This window comes from Suricata suricatta, chromosome 2, assembly GCF_006229205.1.
Source record: "Suricata suricatta isolate VVHF042 chromosome 2, meerkat_22Aug2017_6uvM2_HiC, whole genome shotgun sequence".
Lineage (NCBI taxonomy): Eukaryota > Metazoa > Chordata > Mammalia > Carnivora > Herpestidae > Suricata > Suricata suricatta.
The window spans coordinates 5,737,021-5,753,774 of NC_043701.1; the positions used below are offsets into that span (position 1 = coordinate 5,737,021).

Genomic DNA, 16,754 nt, shown 5'->3' on the forward strand with positions numbered 1-16,754 from the left:
GGTACCCCTCCCAGGGCTGGAAGCGGGCACGCAATTAACTGATGTTTCCAGCTCAAGGTCGGGAAAGAGCTCTCCTTTCTGCGCTGGGGGGCGCTGTCCTCAGGCAGGACAGGGGGGGTCCCAGGTTGACAAACTTCTCCAGAGACCAGACAGCTTTCACTCCCAGGAAAACAGGAGTCCCAGGAGACATAATGCCTGCTCTCACAATCCCAAAGTCGACGGATACATTTTATTGCAGTAGTGACTTTTGCAATGGAGTACAGGCCTAGAAAGTAGTCAGTTTTCAGTTAATTGCTCGGCTAGGAGGAAAATCATATGTTGCTTGCCTGAGTCGCATTAGGGTGTATCTAGTTTACTCATCTTTTCCCTGACCAGGTGCAGTCACACCTCAGGGACAGGGCAGGGGGACAGGCTGCTCCTGATACTAATCAGCAAAGCACTCCAAGGTTTGGTGCCCAAGCAGAGAGGAGAGTTACAAGGGGGTAGATTTTGGCTGCTGTCTGGGGGCAAGAGACCGTGCAAACTTGCCGTCCCCTCACCAGGAGTGTTCACTGAACCAGTGAGTTCAGACAGCTCCCCGCAATCCTCAAACTCCGTGACTGATAACAGAAGCCGTCTTTATTCTCAGACTCAAGGGTCTCAGAGGGCTACAGCTCGGCTGATCCAGGGTGGGCGTGGATGGGCTGCTAAGCTTTGGGCTGTGGGCGGGGGGGGGGGGGCCCTGGGTTTGGACTGAGTTCGGGTGTGATCCACCTGGGGCACAGGCGGAAGGCTTCCCGGAGGAAGCTCTCCTTACCCCGGGGTCCGTAGAGCAAGCAGGAGCCACACCATGCTGGCATGTTTAACGTTTGTTTCTGTTCTGTCCACTAACATTCCATTGGCCGAAGCATGTCATGTGGTCAAGTTCAGCTTCCGTGGAGTGGGGAAGCGCATCCTGGAGGAACTTAATATTTGCTGAATAATTAATTACCCAGCCATGGCCACTGCCTCCGAGAGCTGCTGCAGGATGGGAGGGGGCTGCACTTGCCTGGCACATGGTCGCGAGTGCTCATTAGATGCCGGCCATTATCGGGCAGATGTAAGGACGGGCCATATCCTGAATGTCTTGATAAATCATGTTCAAGATTTTCATGTTTGGGGCGCCTGGATGGCTTAGTCGGTTAAGTGTCTGACTTCAGCGCAGGTCATGATCTCGCAGTCTGTGAGTTCGAGCCCCGCATCGGGTTCTGTGCTGACAGCTCAGAGTCTGGAGCCTGCTTGGGATTCTGTGTCTCACTCTCTGTCTCTCTGCTCCTCACCTGCTCATGCTCTCTCAAAAATGAATAAATATTAAAAAAAAAGATTTTCATGTTTGGAATTTTCCCCGAGAGCAGTGTGTGTGTGTGTGTGTGTGTGTGTGTGTGTGTGTGTGTGTGTGTGGAAGCTATTGAGGCTTTGATCAGGAGGGTGACACGGTTGGATGCAGATTTTAGAGTGATCCCTCTGGAAGCACAGTGGAGGCTGATCTGGAGGAAGTGAGGCAGGGGCAGGCCTGGGGCCCGGGTGATGAACAGGAAGTCATCATGGGAAAGGAAAGGCGCCATGGATTCCTGAAACGTTAAAACCTGGTCTATGGGACAAAGAGATGGAGTGCAGAGGTGAGGGAAGTGCTCAGGACGGCTTTCTGGTTCTTGGCTTGGTTGACAGGGACATGATAATGAGACCCTCCAGCTGGGGGCGCAGAAGGAGCAGGTGCATGGAGAGTGGGGGAGGGGAGGGGCCAGCTGGCTAGGACCTGCTGGATGTGAGATTCTTGTAGACGTGCAGATTTTGGAGTTTAGGAGAATTCGGACACGGGGCCTCTGCGACACAAGGCAGCGAGGGGGTCCTCATTCTTGTCCTTCCCGTTTCCAGGAGTTGGAAAATACGCTGTGTTGGCGTAAAGGAATTTTCAGGGGCATACAGCAATATGTGGCTGATATTGCTAGTTCCTTTCAGCTCTCCATTCTCACATTCTTCTTCCAAATTGAACCCTGAAATTATTTGGAGGCAGCAATGTTCAGGTGAAAGACTCCAGTCACGAGCCTCCCTATCTAGCCAATGAGTTGTAAGTAGAAGTAATGTCTCTGAATACTGGGAAAGTTCCTTAGAATGTAGGGCTATACCTTTCTCTTCCTTTCTCTATCCTACAGCCTGGTAGTCAGATGCGATGGCTGGAGCTCTGGCAGCCACTTTGAACTAGGAAGCAGAGAGCCATATCCTGGGTGGCTGTGGTGAAGAGAAAAGAGTCTGTATTTCCAACACCTTCCTGGAGATCCTATATCAGCCCTGGACTTTTTTTACCTAGAAACAAATAAAACTTCTATTGTCAAGCCACTGCTTTTGTTGCTGTTGTTAAATTCAGCTGAACTTAGTCCTAATGAAAACACTGTGATTCTGGGGTATTTGGTCAAGCTATAGCCTTGCACCTGCGGGCATTTCCAGGCAACCGTCAAACGCTGTGGAGCTAACGGTGAAGGTGTGCTGCGCCACCTGGTGGACACACGACACGCAGCATTTCTTTTGACCAAGGCGCCGGCCACAGCTAAGAATTGGTACGCTTTCTTTCCAGGGCTGTCTGGCTTCTGCCAGCAGCGATCTGCACCCCAACTTGCTAATTTGATCTCAGCCCCAAGTCATCTTGCAGCTGGCGATAAGGTGAGGGCTCCAGAGTCCTGGATGTCAGTGGACCTCTGAGAAGTCCAGGAATGAATTCCTGACAGCTGTGAGTCTGTCCCCTCAGGTAAGCTTCCAGAACCAGCTGGGGGCTACGTCTAGCTGCCCCTTCTGGCAATGCTCCCCTCCCCCCACCAGGTTGAGGACTTCTGTACTAAATAAAGGGTTCCATGTGACCTCTCATTCTGCAGACTCTGGTCTCAGAGCAATAGTTAAAGCAGGAGATGGGGGGGGGGCGGGGGACGATGACTCACAGACTCACCGAGCAGGAAATGAACACCAAGGGAGCCTAACCTAGCAGCAGAGCTGGAACAAATGGATTTGCGGCCGGTTGAGCTGCCAGCCAAGGGGGCTCCTGTGGGCGAGCTTATTAATGCTTCCTTCCGCTGCCCGCCGGTGCAAACCCGAAATGGCCAGCACTGTTGAAAGTCGAGTTCAAAGTGCAAAATAATTGAGTCTTGGAGTTTCAGAAATTCCAGAGATTTGGTGGCACCTGGCCACTGGACAGTGTGCGACCCGCTGTCTGCCTTCTCCCTCTGGGCTCCACTCGGTACACAGGGAGGCAGGAACACCTTCCGGCCCTGACGAGGTGCTGCCCCGGGGCGCCTTTGTGATGGACGTGGCCTTAGGTCATTTCTCCAGCTTTTGCCCCAGAGCAGAGGTGGACCAGCTGTCTCTTTGGCGGCCTAGGGTGGGGAGGCGGGTACTGAGTGGGCAGTGATGGGATTCATCAGGTTGGGGCACATCCTCGGTTTCCCTGGGGGGGCCTGTGAGTCTGGAGTGCGGTGGGACAGACGGAGCAGCCCAGGGTCAAGGGCAGCAGGGCGGTGGATGTTAAGAAGACTGAGCTGGCAGGGGCCCCTAGTGGCTCAGTCCGTTGAACCTCTGACGTTGGCTCAGGTCCTGCTCTCTCAGAGCGAGGTTTGTGAGTTCGAGCCCCCATTGGGCTGGCTGCTGTCAGCCTGTGAGCGCAAAGCCCACTTTGGATCCTCTGTCCTCCTCTCTGCTCCTCCCCCACTCGCACTCTCTCAAAAATAAACATTAAAAAAAAAAGACAATTGAGCTGGAAGAAGAAACAAGATTGGGGGTGTGGGGGGGCAGGAAACACGCCCCCAGTCCAGAAGCTGTGTGCTGCAGGCCTGGAAGGAAGGAGCTTGGAATGGGCCTGGCATCTCGGGTCTCCCAGGTGGTGGGACTTGAGCAGACTGGCGGGCGTGTATGGGCAGAGCTGGGGCAGGTGGGGCCCTGCACCTGCCCCTGGGCCGCTGGGGTTAGAGTTCTACTTCCTGTGATCAGGGCGCAGACACCCAGGAAGCCCCTGCTGCCTAACTCTTTATGCTTTTTATTCTTTAAAAAATTTTTTTTAATGTTTATTTATTTTTGAGAGAGAGAGAGAGAGAGAGAGAGAGAGAGAGAGAGAGAGACAGCAGAGGATGAGCAGGGAAGGGGCAGAGAGAGAGGGAGACACGGGATCTGAAGCAGCTCCAGGTTCCGAGCTGTCAGCACAGAACCCGATGCGGGGCTCGAGCCCACGAAATGGGAGATCAAGACCTGAGCCGAAGTCAGAAGCTTAACTGACTGAGCCACCGGGCGCCCCTCCTTTTTATTCTTAAAAACACAACAATTCTTAAAGGAATCCTAGTGCCCGTTGGCTCTGAGACCAGGGTGTCTACGTGCCCTCCTCCCCACCCCCCAGCCCCCAGAGCTGAGGCTGCCTTCCCTGAAAGGCCTCCAAACGCAACAGGTCCCGGTTCCTCAAGATTGTCTAGCTTCCTCTTCTTCGTTCTGTAAAAGCCACCAAATTCCCTCCAAGCTTCCTCGATTTGCATCTCCACCTGGGAGGGGGCCGCAAGCACAACATCATTGTTCTACTCGGGACGGAAATATGCTGCGGCTGGAGGAGGGGGAGGGGGTGTAAGTCAATCTGCTTCTCTCTTCTCTTCTCCGGGGGGGTTCTTGGTTGCTTTTGCAGAGAAGATTGGGGGCGGGGAGGGGGTGTCTCTTCCCACTCAGAGCCCAGCCCTGTGGTTCTCCTTCTGCCATTGCTTTCCCGCTCTGACAGCTCTGCCAAGCCTGGCACGGGGGTGCCCGCCAGCGTTTCTTTCCAGGAAGCACTGGGACTTCGGGCCTGTCTTGGGGGGAAAATGCGCAGAACCAATCCTGTTCTGTGGTCCCAAGCCGGGGTGGCTGGTGGTGAGGGTACGAGGGTCCCCCTCCTGGGTACATCTGCCCCCGTCAACCAAACACACAGAGATGTCTCGGCAGCTCTGACCCTGTACTCTGGGGTCTGTGAGCTGCCAGGGCCCTGGGCCAGCCTGATCACGCGGGAGGCAAATTACATCCGTGATCTGGGTGGAGAAATCGGCTTACACCGAAGGATGTGGTCAGGGCTCCTCCTCGGGGGCCTTCATCTCGAGGGCCACTCAGTGGACATGCCTTTGGGTCCAGATGACCCTGGCAGTATCTGACCACCACTGGTCCTGTTTCCTAGGCATTGCCGTCTCCATACAATTGTGAGTGCCAGTGGGGGAGGGGCAGACAGAGAGGGAGACACAGGATCTGAAGCAGGTTCCAGGCTCTGCGCTGTCAGCACAGAGCCCGATGTGGGGCTCGAACCCATGGACTGTGAGATCATGACCTGAGCTGAAGCCAGATGCCCAACCAACTGAGTCACCCAGGCACCTCTCTGCTTCTCATCCTTTGAATGAGCTACTCTTGCAGTGAGAACTCAGGCATCTGCTCACCATGGTCAGGTCTAAATCTGCTCAGTTACATCTTGGCCATACACTCTGCTGGCCATGACCTGACGGGCCAGTGCAGTCCCCCGCCAGATTTCTGCCCGACTCTCTGGTGTGGACACTCCTGCTCTGTGTGACGCGGATTGCCTCCAGACCATGGCTGCGGATTCCGGGGCAGAAGGGAGAGCAAATCTATTGTCAAGCTTCTCTAAGGAATTTTTCATGTCATGATTGTGCTTTCCGACTCCAGAATTTCCATCTGGTTCTTTAAAAAAAATAATTTCTATCTCTAGATTGATATTCTCTATTTGTTAAAACATTGTCATAGCTTCATTTACTTTTTTTTTTTTTAATTTTTTACTGTTTATTTTTTGAGAAAGAGAGCATGCATGCATGAGCAGGGGAGGGGAGGGTTAGAAAGAAAGAATCCCAAGCAGGCTCTGTACTGGCAGCCTGGAGATCCACACGGGGCTCAAACTCACGAACTGCAAGATCATGACCTGATCTGAAACCAAGAGTTGGATGCCTAACTGACTGAGCCATTCAGGCGCCCCTTTTAATTGTTCAAACACGGTTTCCTTTTGCTCTTTGGACATACTTATAATGGCTTTTGATATATATATGTGTGTTTTTAATGTCTTTATTTTATTTTGAGAGACAGAGACAGAGAGCGAATGAGGGAAGGAGCAGAGAGGGAGGGAGACACAGAATGCGAAGCAGGCTCCAGGCTCTGAGCTAGCTGTCAGCACAGAGCCTGACGCGGGGCGCGAACCCACAGACTGTGAGATCATGACCTGAGCCTAAGTCGGATGCTTAACCGACTGAGCCACCCAGGCAGCCCTTGATATCTTTGTTAAATTCTACATCTGGGTCCCATCTCAGAGTTTCTGTTTTCTGCTTTTCTTCCCCTGTGTATGGGTGTCACTCTTGCCTGTTGCTTTGTGTGTCCTATAATTTATTTTTGTCGAGACTGATCATTTTAGATAATATTCTTTTTGTTGTTTTTCCTAACCTGTGGGATAATGATGGAATTCGTGAGATGTTAGGACGATGTGAGGATGTAGGACACCGTTAGCAGATATGCTGCCTACTGTGGCAACATTCCTCCTAAGTTGGGGAAAACAGGATGAGGGAAAACAAAGAATTCTCAAAGCACAGTAAACAGCTTTTTCAGTAAGGCTGAAGGTTAAAAGTGAAAGTTTCAAAGCAAATGCATTTCCTGCCTCCTCTTTACAAGAAGTTATTGTCTACTGACCTACACACTCTTCTTAAGAAGGTTCGATTTTCTTCCCCGAATGCTAAAAATTTGCTATTTTTTCCCGTTATGGACATTTATAATCTTTTGCGTTTTAGTCTTTACCAAGCTTTGAAACACCACTCAGATAATTTCAAAAACATTTTTAAAATGGCAGAGAAAGCCTTCGTTGAGATTTAAAAATTTTTTCTTTAATGTTTATTTATTTTTGAGAGAGAGAGAGATGGGAGAGGGTGGCGTGGGCAGAGAGGGGGGAGACACAGAATCCGAAGCAGGCTCCAGGCTCTGAGCCGTCAGTGCAGAGCCCAACCTGGGGCTTGAACTCCCGGAAAGTGAGGTCATGGCCTGAGGCGAAGTCGGAGGCTTAACTGACTGAGCCGCCCAGGCGCCGCAACCCCCTCCCCCCAAATTTAAAAAATGGTTGAGAAAAACTTTGTTGATTTTAAATATTGTATCAGTTGTTATAAAAGTGTTTTGTCCAGATCCTAGAATGTTTGGCTCTTTCAAGTTTTTACTGCCGTGCAAATCAAAGCTTCCTGGATTCCCCGAGCATTACGCACAATGCAGGCGTGTTTGCTTAGTTAACACCCCTTGGGCACCAGGGAACCCAGATTAATGTTGCTGGGACCACAGCCACGCCTTCCCACCGGCTTCCCGGTAGGACCAGGCACCTGGAACAATGCGGTGAAGGAAAGCAAGGTCACGCTAATGGTGGGCTGGGGGCGGGCCCCCAAGGCTGGTGGATGAGCCCACGCAGCTTCTCTTTAGGGGAGCAGAGAAGGGAGGTGGGGGGCTGTTCTGCGGGCCCCTCCAAAGCCCTCCCACCAGCGAGGTGCTGTCATCTCCGCAGGGAGAGGAGGGAATGATGGCCACGCCTCCCCTACCTTTGGGTGGACGGCAGCGAAGGACCGGAAAGGGCCCGGGAGGCCAGCTCCCAGCTCCCCATTCGGAGGCGTGATGGGGAGGGCAGAGGGGACCACATCTGTGGGCCGGTTACATTCCCCAGCTCTTCTCTTCGGGATCAGAGGAGAAAGTCCGGGAGAGGTAGCGGGCTGCTCTCTCCACCAGTTCCATCCACGAGCAGTCAGAGTCCCTCCCACTTCCCCTCCCTTTCTCTTTTAAAATTTGGGTTTTAATGGTTTCGAATCAGTAGGATAGTCTCAGGATTAAAAAATAAAAACTATGCGGCACTGGGAGGCTCAGTCGGTTAAGCGTCCATCTTCCGCTCAGGTCATGAACTGGTGGTCTGTGGGTTCGAGCCCTGTGTCAGGCTATGGGCTGACAGCTCGGAGTCTGGAGCCTGCTTCGGATTCTGTGTCTCCCTCTCTCTCTGCCCCTCCCCTGCTTGTGCTCTGACTCTCTCAAAAATAAAGACATCATCAAGGACAACAACACAAGTCAGCACTGGAGAGCAGGCAGCCTGGGTAGTTACTGCTCTCCCTGGGGTTTGCCGGGCTTGGAGGAACCCAGAGACAGACCTGCCCCTCCATTACCCCACCCTCCCCCTCCTTCCCTCTGCCCACACCCCTCACTCCCCTCCCCACAGGCTCTCCACGCAACAAGAAAACCCCAAAAAAGCCCAACAACAATATGGAAATGTGTGCATCGAAGGCTCTGACTTCACCCACCAGCTCCATCCATTCTATTTCTTCCCACTGCCTTCAGGTGCTACTGTCTGAATGTGTGTTCCCCCTCCCCCACGCCCCCACTCATATACTGAAATTCTAACCCTACTGAAATTCTAATTCTGCCTTAGGACGTTGGACCGCTGGGAGGTGCTTAGGTCAGGAGGGTGGAGCCTTCGTGATGGGACCAGTGTTTTCCTAAAAGAGCCTGCAGGGGGCTCCCTCCCCTCCCTCCGAGTGAGGGTACATCCAGATATCAGGTCTGCAACCCAGAGGAGGGCCCTCCCCAGCCGGTGCTGGCTCCCTGATGGTGGACTTCAGCCTCCAGAGCTGCGAGCCATAAACCTGGGCTGTTTACAAGGCACTCAGTCCCTGGCATTTTGTTACACGCTAACTGTGTGTGACAGCGACCAATTTCACTAGTATCCTCTTGCCTGTCTTTCTAGAGCACCTGTGTACCCTGAAGACCTCCCCCACCAGGGCAGAGAATGTCCTTGCCCATCGTTTCTTTCACAATCACCTGGAATCGCATTGTGTGGGTGTGGCATCGTTTATTCAGACCTGCGGGGTCTCTCTTGTAGATGGATATTTGGGCTGCTCCCGGACTTTGCTATCAGGAACGCTACCGTAGTGAATCACGCGTGCGGGTGTCTCCCCCGTGTTTGTAGGTAGATGTCTGCGTCAAAGCCCCAGGAGTTGGGTGCGTGTCACAGGGCAAAGTGCTCTCTGGAGCGTCCACCTTGGCTGCACCACCAGCGACACCCCAGAGGCCCCTGCAGACTTCCAAGATGCGGCAGTCAGTCTACTTTTTAAAGCCAACTGCTAGGTCGATAATAGTATTTCAGTGAGCGTCAGTTGGGGTGGAGTGGACCAAGGTGAAGAGAGGTCAAGGCTGCTTGTTTTGTCATCTGAGTGGGTCTCACGGGCATGGCCGGCTGGGTGGCCTCGCCCTCTGTGCCTCCGCAAGAAGCAGACCCAGAGCTGAGCCCTGAGGGGTTTACTGCTTGTCCCTGGGGGGCTTTTGGGCTTCCCTGGGGTCCTTCACACGGGCCTGTAGGTTCCGTTATAACTAAAAGGTTCAGGCACCAAGCAGTAGCCCTGCTCCTCAGGGATCCAGCGCTCGACGTAGTTGGGGCCGCTGTCCCGAGGCCACACGATCACGGTGTCTCTGGACGCCAAGGATGGGTCCTCATCGAAGAAGTTGAAAGGCCGGAGCAGGAAGCCCACGGAGTTCCCCGGTGTGGCGGTGTTGGGGATGTCCTCGGCGTGGGGGATGTGCAGGAAGCCCACTGTGACCCAGGCCACCAAGTCCTGTGGGAGAGGGGAGGGCAGCGCAGGGGAGAGTCAGAGAGGAGAGGGGGAGGGCAGCGCAGGGGAGGGTCAGAGGGGAGAGGGGTGGGTGGGCAGTCCCCTCAGACCGCTAAGGGGCAGACCGCTGAGCCTGCCCTCCCCTCGGCGAGCGGCCGCTGTCCGTTCTGGGCCCGGGCACAGATGGGGGTCTCAGGCTGAGCTCCAGGAAGGCAGGGCCCGTACCTCATTCTCGATGTTCTCGTTGTTTTGAAGAAACTCCTCGAAGACCACAGGAGGGTCCCAGGGGTCATTCTGGTTATAGATGCTGCTGCTGGACCTTTCCGATTCCCGGTACTTGGTCACCGCCAAGGGGTACCTGCCCAGAGGAGACGCCAGGTGGCTCTGGGCACCAAGGAGCCTCCCGGCCCTTTGAGGGGGGAAAGTACTGCTTTCCCCAAAATGTGAGCTCATCTCCTGGGCGTCAGCCAGACTGACCGACTGTCAACAGCTTCCCGTGCTCCCCCCTCCCCAAACACACACGTGCTCACAGGCCCAGAGACAGCACCACTCGGACTCAGAATCTCTCGGATGCACACAGACCCTTGAACACTGAGAGGAGCCTGGGGCCCTTCTCTGCCCCCCAGGCCTCCCTTACCTGGCCCAGGTGACAGCCCGCTCCTCCTGCCAGCCCGGCGGCAGCACCTGGTCGGCCATGGAGTGGATCTGAAGTCGGTAGCTGCGCTGGTGGCCCCAGCGGTTCTCCTTGGGACTGGCAAAGAGCAGGTACTTGGGCAGAGGCTGTCGGAAGCGGAAGGCCGCCTGGCGCTCCCGGAGGTGACGCGTCTGCTCCAGGGTCGGCTGCACCAGGCGGAGTCCGGGGCTCCAGGGGATGGTGATGTTTTCTAGCTTCATCTTCAGGGTCTGGAAGCTATTCTTGGTGCCTACAGGTGTGCAGGAAGAAGGGGAATGAGAATCTAGCCCCCTGCCCGCAAACACCCTCATTCTGTGCTGGAACCTCCAGCACAGAGGAGGTCGGGGGTGTGCACCGAGCCTGCTGTCAGAGTAGAAGGAAGGGATTAAACCAAGAAACAATGGCGGAACAAGGAGATGACTCTGAGTCAGGCCTGTTCTGACAGTGATTTGGTGTCAGGCCAAGTCCTTCATGATGCCCCTGTCGTATTCTATGGGGACGTCATCAGTCCAGGAGACGGGGAGTCTTAGGGCACTGGGCGGTGACATTTCTTACACTCCTAGGCATTGTCCCACCCCAGCCCTCTGCAGGCATACCTTTCTGCCTGACCCATCCCTCTAGGGGCCGCCACACCACCCCCCCGCCCCGGGGAAGGGCAGGGTCTCCCACCGCACCACCCAAGGCCACATTCACTGCTTTTCAGGGCACACAGATTTCTAGCACTGCTGTGGTCAGAGAGGCAGGCCAGGAGGGGGCTCCTGATTCTAGGGTGCAAATGTCTGGCTGGGAGAGTCTTCCCAGAGCCCCAGTCCTACCCGCCACGTCCAAGTCGACGCGGTAGTGCACTAAGTGGGTGTGCATGTTGCCAAGCAGGTGCGTGTGCAAGCGGGTCCCGTAGCGCAGCCCCTCCGGGGTGTAGAAGGTGGCGTGGACGTAGCCGGTGGCGTGCATCTTGGCCTCCATCACCCCGTTGGGGTAGAAGACGAAGTCCCAGATGTAGTCATAGTTGTAGACCGTCGACGTGGTCCGCAGCACCAGCACCTGGCCCGGCAGCCCCCCATAGAAGCCGAAGCCACCGCTGAAGTCGGAATTGAAGTGTCGTCTGAGGGGCACTCCCGTGGGCATCTCAAAGACACAGAGGGCTCGGGGGTAGTGCACAGGGTGGTCGGCATCGTAGTAGTGCAGGGCGTCTAGGAAGGTGGCTGTGTCCGGGCAGTCGATGCCAGGGGCTAGCTCGTGAGTGACGCTGCCCAGGCCCCAGCCCACGTCGATGTACTTGGTCTGCATGCCTGCCGGCGTGTGTCCTCCGTACAGGGCTACTGCCTCTTGCACGCTCACCTCGTAGGCCACGCGCTCGGACCCGAAGTGCACGTTCAGGACCTGCAGGCCTGAAGAGGAGCGCAGCCTGTAGGAGAAGCGCCAGCCCCCGTAGATCACCGTGCTGCCCTCCAGCCGGTAGCGGGGACCCTGGGGCTGGGCCACGTGGGGGCCCGTCACGTTGATGGGGGCAGGGAAGTGTCCACGCGGCTTGTAGGAGGAGAAGAGGGGTGGTGCCTCTGTGCCATCCCCGGCCTTGCCCTTGGGCGACGGGTCCTCCAGAACCACCACGTCCACCTCTCCGTCCGCATACTTCTGGGCCAGCTCTTCCACGCTCCGGTAGAACTTCCCATTGTACCAGACCTGCTCCACCATCCAGTCTTGGGCATTGGTGCTGCCATGGTCTACAAGGAGCTCCAGCCCAGTGGGGTGCAAGAAGTAGCCTTCTACAAAGCGCTGCAAGATAAGCCATGAGCGGCGCTGGCCGGAGGCCAAGCCCCGAGGCGCCACGTCTGTGAAAGTCAGGCATCGGGAGTGACAGTCTTGGAAGGAGAAGCCTGTGGTGTCAAGAAAAAATTGGTGCAGGGGCTTCGTGGCCTTTTGCAGCATGTGGCCCAGGAGGGAGTACTCGGCCGAGGAGATGGGCCTGGAGCCCCAGGTGGCCCGGTGCCCAGGCTTGGGGGGCAGCTCTCTCATGTAGTAGGGCCATGGCAGGGGCCCCACAGCAAACTCGGTGATATTGGGGTGCTCCTGGGCTCCGAAGAAGATGACGGCACGTGCCTCCCGAGCGGGAGGCCTTCCACCTTTATCCAGAAATTTCAGTATGTGTTGCTTCTTGGGCAGCAGCATCTCAATGAGGAACACGGAGTTCTTGGCCATGGTCAGGGCTTGGGAAGACTCCAGCCTCAGCTCCTTCTGGGACCAGAGGAAGTTGTGCACTGCCTTCAGCTCATGGGCACTCAGGTCCTTGAACACCCTGGCCTTGTGGTGCGCGGTCTGTGGGGTGCACTGGGTCGTGGCCACTGTCTGCAGCACCAGGATGGCCCAGCCCAGGGCCAGGGTCTCTCGCTGCATGGCTCTGGAACGGAGTAGAAGAGATGATCTTAGATGTTTAATGGGAGGAAGTGAGTTTCCACTAGGCTGGAGCCTTGCACAATGATGTCCCTTGGCCTGGTGGGTTTCCTGCAGGCTCAGTGCCCTCCCCCCTGCCCCCCCCCCACCGTGGGAGCCAGGGCCCCAACACTGTTCAGGTCTGTGCTTCCCATCGATTGTAATTCTGCCCTCTACTTGCTTGTTTACGGACCTCCGAGAGTCCTGTGCATTTTCTTACCTAATAAGCTCATTTTGCCCTTTTCTGTGTATCTGCTCAGCAGGGCAGAGCCTTAGGCCCTTATCTCTCCACCTGAGTGCTAATTGTGTCATTGGGTATTGACAGCAAAACTACATTTGTGACACAATATGATATTTTTATGCCATTTTGAAATTTAGTGTTGAAGTTCAAAGACTTGGTCCCTGGGTCAGGGTGCTTGGGCTCGGGTCCAGGTATGTCCTGCCACTACTAGGATCAGCTGTGTGACCTTGGGCAAGTGGCTCGGCATCTCTGGGCCTCCACTTTCCCAACTACACAATGGAAATAATGGCAGTGGCGTATTGGTCAACAAAGATAATGTGTTTAGAACAATGCCTACCTTCTAGGAAGCACCCAAGACACACTAGCTACTCTTCTTTTTATTTTTTTAAGTTTATTTATTCACTTTGAGAAAGAGAGAGAGAGAAAGAATCGGGGAAGGGCAGAGAAAGAAAGGAAGAGAGAAAATCCCCACCAGGCTCTGCACTGACAGCCTGATGCGGGGCTCGAACTCAAGAATCGGAAGATCACGACCTGAGCCGAAGTCAAGAGTCAGACCGACTCTTGACTGAGCCCCCTGGGCGCCTCTACTCTTCTTCTTTCTAGAGTCAACTAGAAGACACAGTCTGTGATACCAACACATGCAAAAATTGAAGCAATGTAAAGTAATTTGACTGTGATTAGGCTGTTGACCTGGGGTTTTGAGGGTGTGGACAGGAGGGCCAGCCCTACCCCAGGCTGTGTTGGCCCTCCTGGTGGGGCCCTCAGCTTGTGGCTGCTTGACCATCCACGCGGCATGGAGCCTTCCCAGATGGCATTCATGGAGACACCCTCTCCCCTTCCATTTTGAGGGGCTGTGGTCAGATGTTGGGGCCCAGTAGACCAAAAAACCTCCTGCATAGCAACCGTGACGGCAACGCCTCCCGGGCACAGGAGAGTCTTAGGTGACCGAGAGGGCAACGTCTCTGGGGCACAGGTGAGCTATTTGGGAAGTTGCGGAACAAGTCGAAAGACTATGAAACAACATTTGGCCTCCTGGACTGCACATGTGGCTTCTGTCTAACCCGTCTATGATTTTCTCGTTGCTTTGTAAAAAGGCATATACTTTTAAGTTTTGAATCAACTTAGGTCAATTAGTGACGCCAGCTTTCCCTTACATTATTTTTGTCTCCAGCTCATTGCCTGCTGTTTGGGGGCAAACACAATCCTCTGTCTAAAATTTACTTCTTGGACGATAAGCGTCTTGCCCATAAATAACTGCTAAAGGGCCTTGAAGGAATGTAAGACTCCTCAAAGAAAATTCTTTGGGCTTATCTTATGCATAGAGACAGACTCCCTCATTCCTGTTTTTGACTCCTGTTCTCTCTTCCGTGATAAGAATGAGCCTTCCCAGAACATATTTTTACTTTTTCAAGGACCATAAACTATGTAATCATTAAAGAAAAAATGTAATCACCTGTGGCATATAAGACACTGATTATCTTAGTAAAGTGTGGTACTACCACCATTCACGTTGTCTGTCTTCTTTCTTATATATATTGCGCCGTCGCCAACCCCCTACTCAGAGACCCTTAGACTGAGGTGCGTGGGCTGGTCCCCCGCAGTCAGACTGCCACCACTGTGGTTTTCTCGTCTTCTCTCCTGGCTCCGGTGGGAAGGCCCAGGGACTCAAAGGACCTTGGGCTGCTGGGGCTGCCGGGTGAAACCAGACCCAGCAAAAGGACATGGGGCGAGCTTATGATCTGCTATTAAATTTGTCAAGCCTCCTTTTTTTTTTTTTTTTTAATAGATTTAACTTTTTTAGCAGAAGATGCAGAGATTTCCTGGGTCCCTCCTGCCTCTACTCACATACAGTTTCCTAATGAACGTCCTTCTCCAAAGTAGGTCACTGGCTACCATCTAGGAACCCACACGGACACACCCTGGTCTCCCAAAGTCCACAGTTGACATTAGGGGTCACTCTAGCTGTTGTACCTTTGACGGGGTTTGGCAAAGGCGCAATGACACTCGTCCATCGGTGTCGTATCTTACAGAGCAGTTCTTCTGCCCTAAAAATTCCCTTCTCTCGAACCCGTGGCCACAACTAGTCTCTTTACTGTCTCCCTAGTTTTGCACAGCTTTCACTTAGGGATATGCATTTAAGTTCCTCCGTGTCTTTTCTCAGTCAGGCTCCCTTTTTTCTTTCTTTCTTTCTTTTTTTTTTATAATCTCTTATTTCCAGATCTCTTTCTGCTTTGCTAAGGAGGAAGATGCAGAAGAGAGCTGTGGTCCTTTTAACCTGAACGTGGCTGTTCTTTTAGCTTTAACCTTGCCTGGTACAATCTTCTACTCTGACATCCAAGGGGACAGTGGGTGAGGTGGGCAGTGGCAATGAAGCCACAGGAGGAGGGAGGATTGGTAGCCGGTGGGAGCCCAGGCTGGGACACATGAAGCATGCCCCCCCTTCCCCACTTCTCACCCCAGAACCCCGAGAACAGCATCCACGCCCTCTCTGTGCCTTTTCCATCTCGCCAGCGGCCATTTAGGCCTGCTGTGCCCCAGAGTCATTCCCTCTGGGTTCGTGCCCCTTGCGTTCTGGCTTACCCACCCCTTGTGTCTGTGTTTCTCCAGCCCCCTCTCTCCAAGCCTTTCTTCTGCTGCTTCCCTCCCCACCTGTCACCCCTTCATGCCTCCCCTTGCCTCCGCCATCAGAACGTACCTGTGTGTTCAGCTGTGGGCTCACCTCTGCTGCCAGACTTTGGCTCTGACTCCTTGAACTTTAAGGCTCTGTGGACCCCGCCCTGGAGGGAGGGACAGGGTGAGGCACGGGCTGACCAAGGTGAGGACCTGCAGCTCAGGGCTCCCACAGTTGGCATGGACAGCGGCAGGAGGCCGTGCACCGGGTTCTGGCTGTGACAACCCCAAGGGCTTCTGTTACCCCTTCAAGGAAACAAGTCTGGAAACTCCCCAGTCCTGCACCACTTTAGCGACCAGGGTCCACTTCTGTTTTCTCAAACAGCACACTGTCCTACATCTGTCTCTCTATCATTCTTTCTGCCTCAGGGGAACTTCCATGAGATGTGTATGCTATCTTCTCTGTTTTGAGCTGCGCACGCAATGCCATCACCTGGTAAAGTAGGTGATGAGTTTCAGAGGTCAAAGATAAAGACCAGGGCAAGTTAACTAGTAAGCAGGCTCACCCGAAACAGATATATGGACAAAGGCAGGGGCTGGTAGAGACAGACACCAACACCAACAACAGAGAATTTGACCCATCCATAGAAGAGGGAACCAGAGACAGAATAGCTTGGGAGGGAGAGGTTACTGAGTTAGTCAGGAGGTCTTACTAGCCATCTCCATGGGGAAAAGAAGGAGGAGCCGGCTGGGCACAAGGTCAGTCAGGATGGCTGGGACACTGGGGGTGGGGACGGGAGCAGCACTATGTGCTTCAGGGAGATGGTAAAGTAAACGTGGGCCAACGAGGGAGCTCCTGGTCAGAGGGAAAGAACAGAATCAAGAATCGTGGGGGGCTTGCAAGGAGGGGTCGTTCTCCCCCTGATCACCAAGTGTTGGTTTCTTGTTCTTTTGTTATTATGTGACTTTTATATTTCTAATCATTATCTTCCTGTTACTTGCCTTGTAAGTCATTTTGGTATTTATTGGCAACTAGATGAAGGAGGGAGAAAGCAATTAGTCAACCATTACTTGTTTGTAATTCCAGAGGCCTTTGGTGTCTCCAGGGAAAGGGATTAGATTTAAATGTTAAAATGATGGTTGATGTAATGACTTCTGTTACATCCTTTCTCCTTCATTGGTC

At 53.9% G+C, this 16,754-nt stretch overlaps 1 protein-coding gene across 1 annotated transcript; it reads right to left on the bottom strand.

Moving 5' to 3' along the window:
- Positions 1-8,843: 8,843 nt before the first annotated feature.
- Positions 8,844-15,761, bottom strand: AOC1 (amine oxidase copper containing 1). Its single transcript, XM_029954850.1, has 5 exons — positions 15,657-15,761; positions 11,109-12,688; positions 10,258-10,543; positions 9,846-9,978; positions 8,844-9,623 (listed from the first exon to the last, which is right to left on the bottom strand). The coding sequence occupies exons 2-5, from the start codon at positions 12,682-12,684 to the stop codon at positions 9,354-9,356; spliced, it is 2,265 nt and encodes a 754-aa protein (XP_029810710.1). The 5' UTR covers positions 12,685-12,688; positions 15,657-15,761; the 3' UTR covers positions 8,844-9,353.
- Between the last annotated feature and the right edge of the window lie 993 nt (positions 15,762-16,754).

Excerpts from the sequence above, each read along its gene's own strand:
- AOC1 (XM_029954850.1), bottom strand. The coding sequence starts at position 12,684 with ATGCAGCGAGAGACCCTGGCCCTGGGCTGGGCCATCCTGGTGCTGCAG. Across the intron at positions 10,544-11,108 it reads CGTCGACTTGGACGTGGCGG|GCACCAAGAATAGCTTCCAG; the intron begins GTAGGACTGGGG and ends GCACACCTGTAG. Across the intron at positions 9,979-10,257 it reads CGGGCTGTCACCTGGGCCAG|GTACCCCTTGGCGGTGACCA; the intron begins GTAAGGGAGGCC and ends TCCTCTGGGCAG.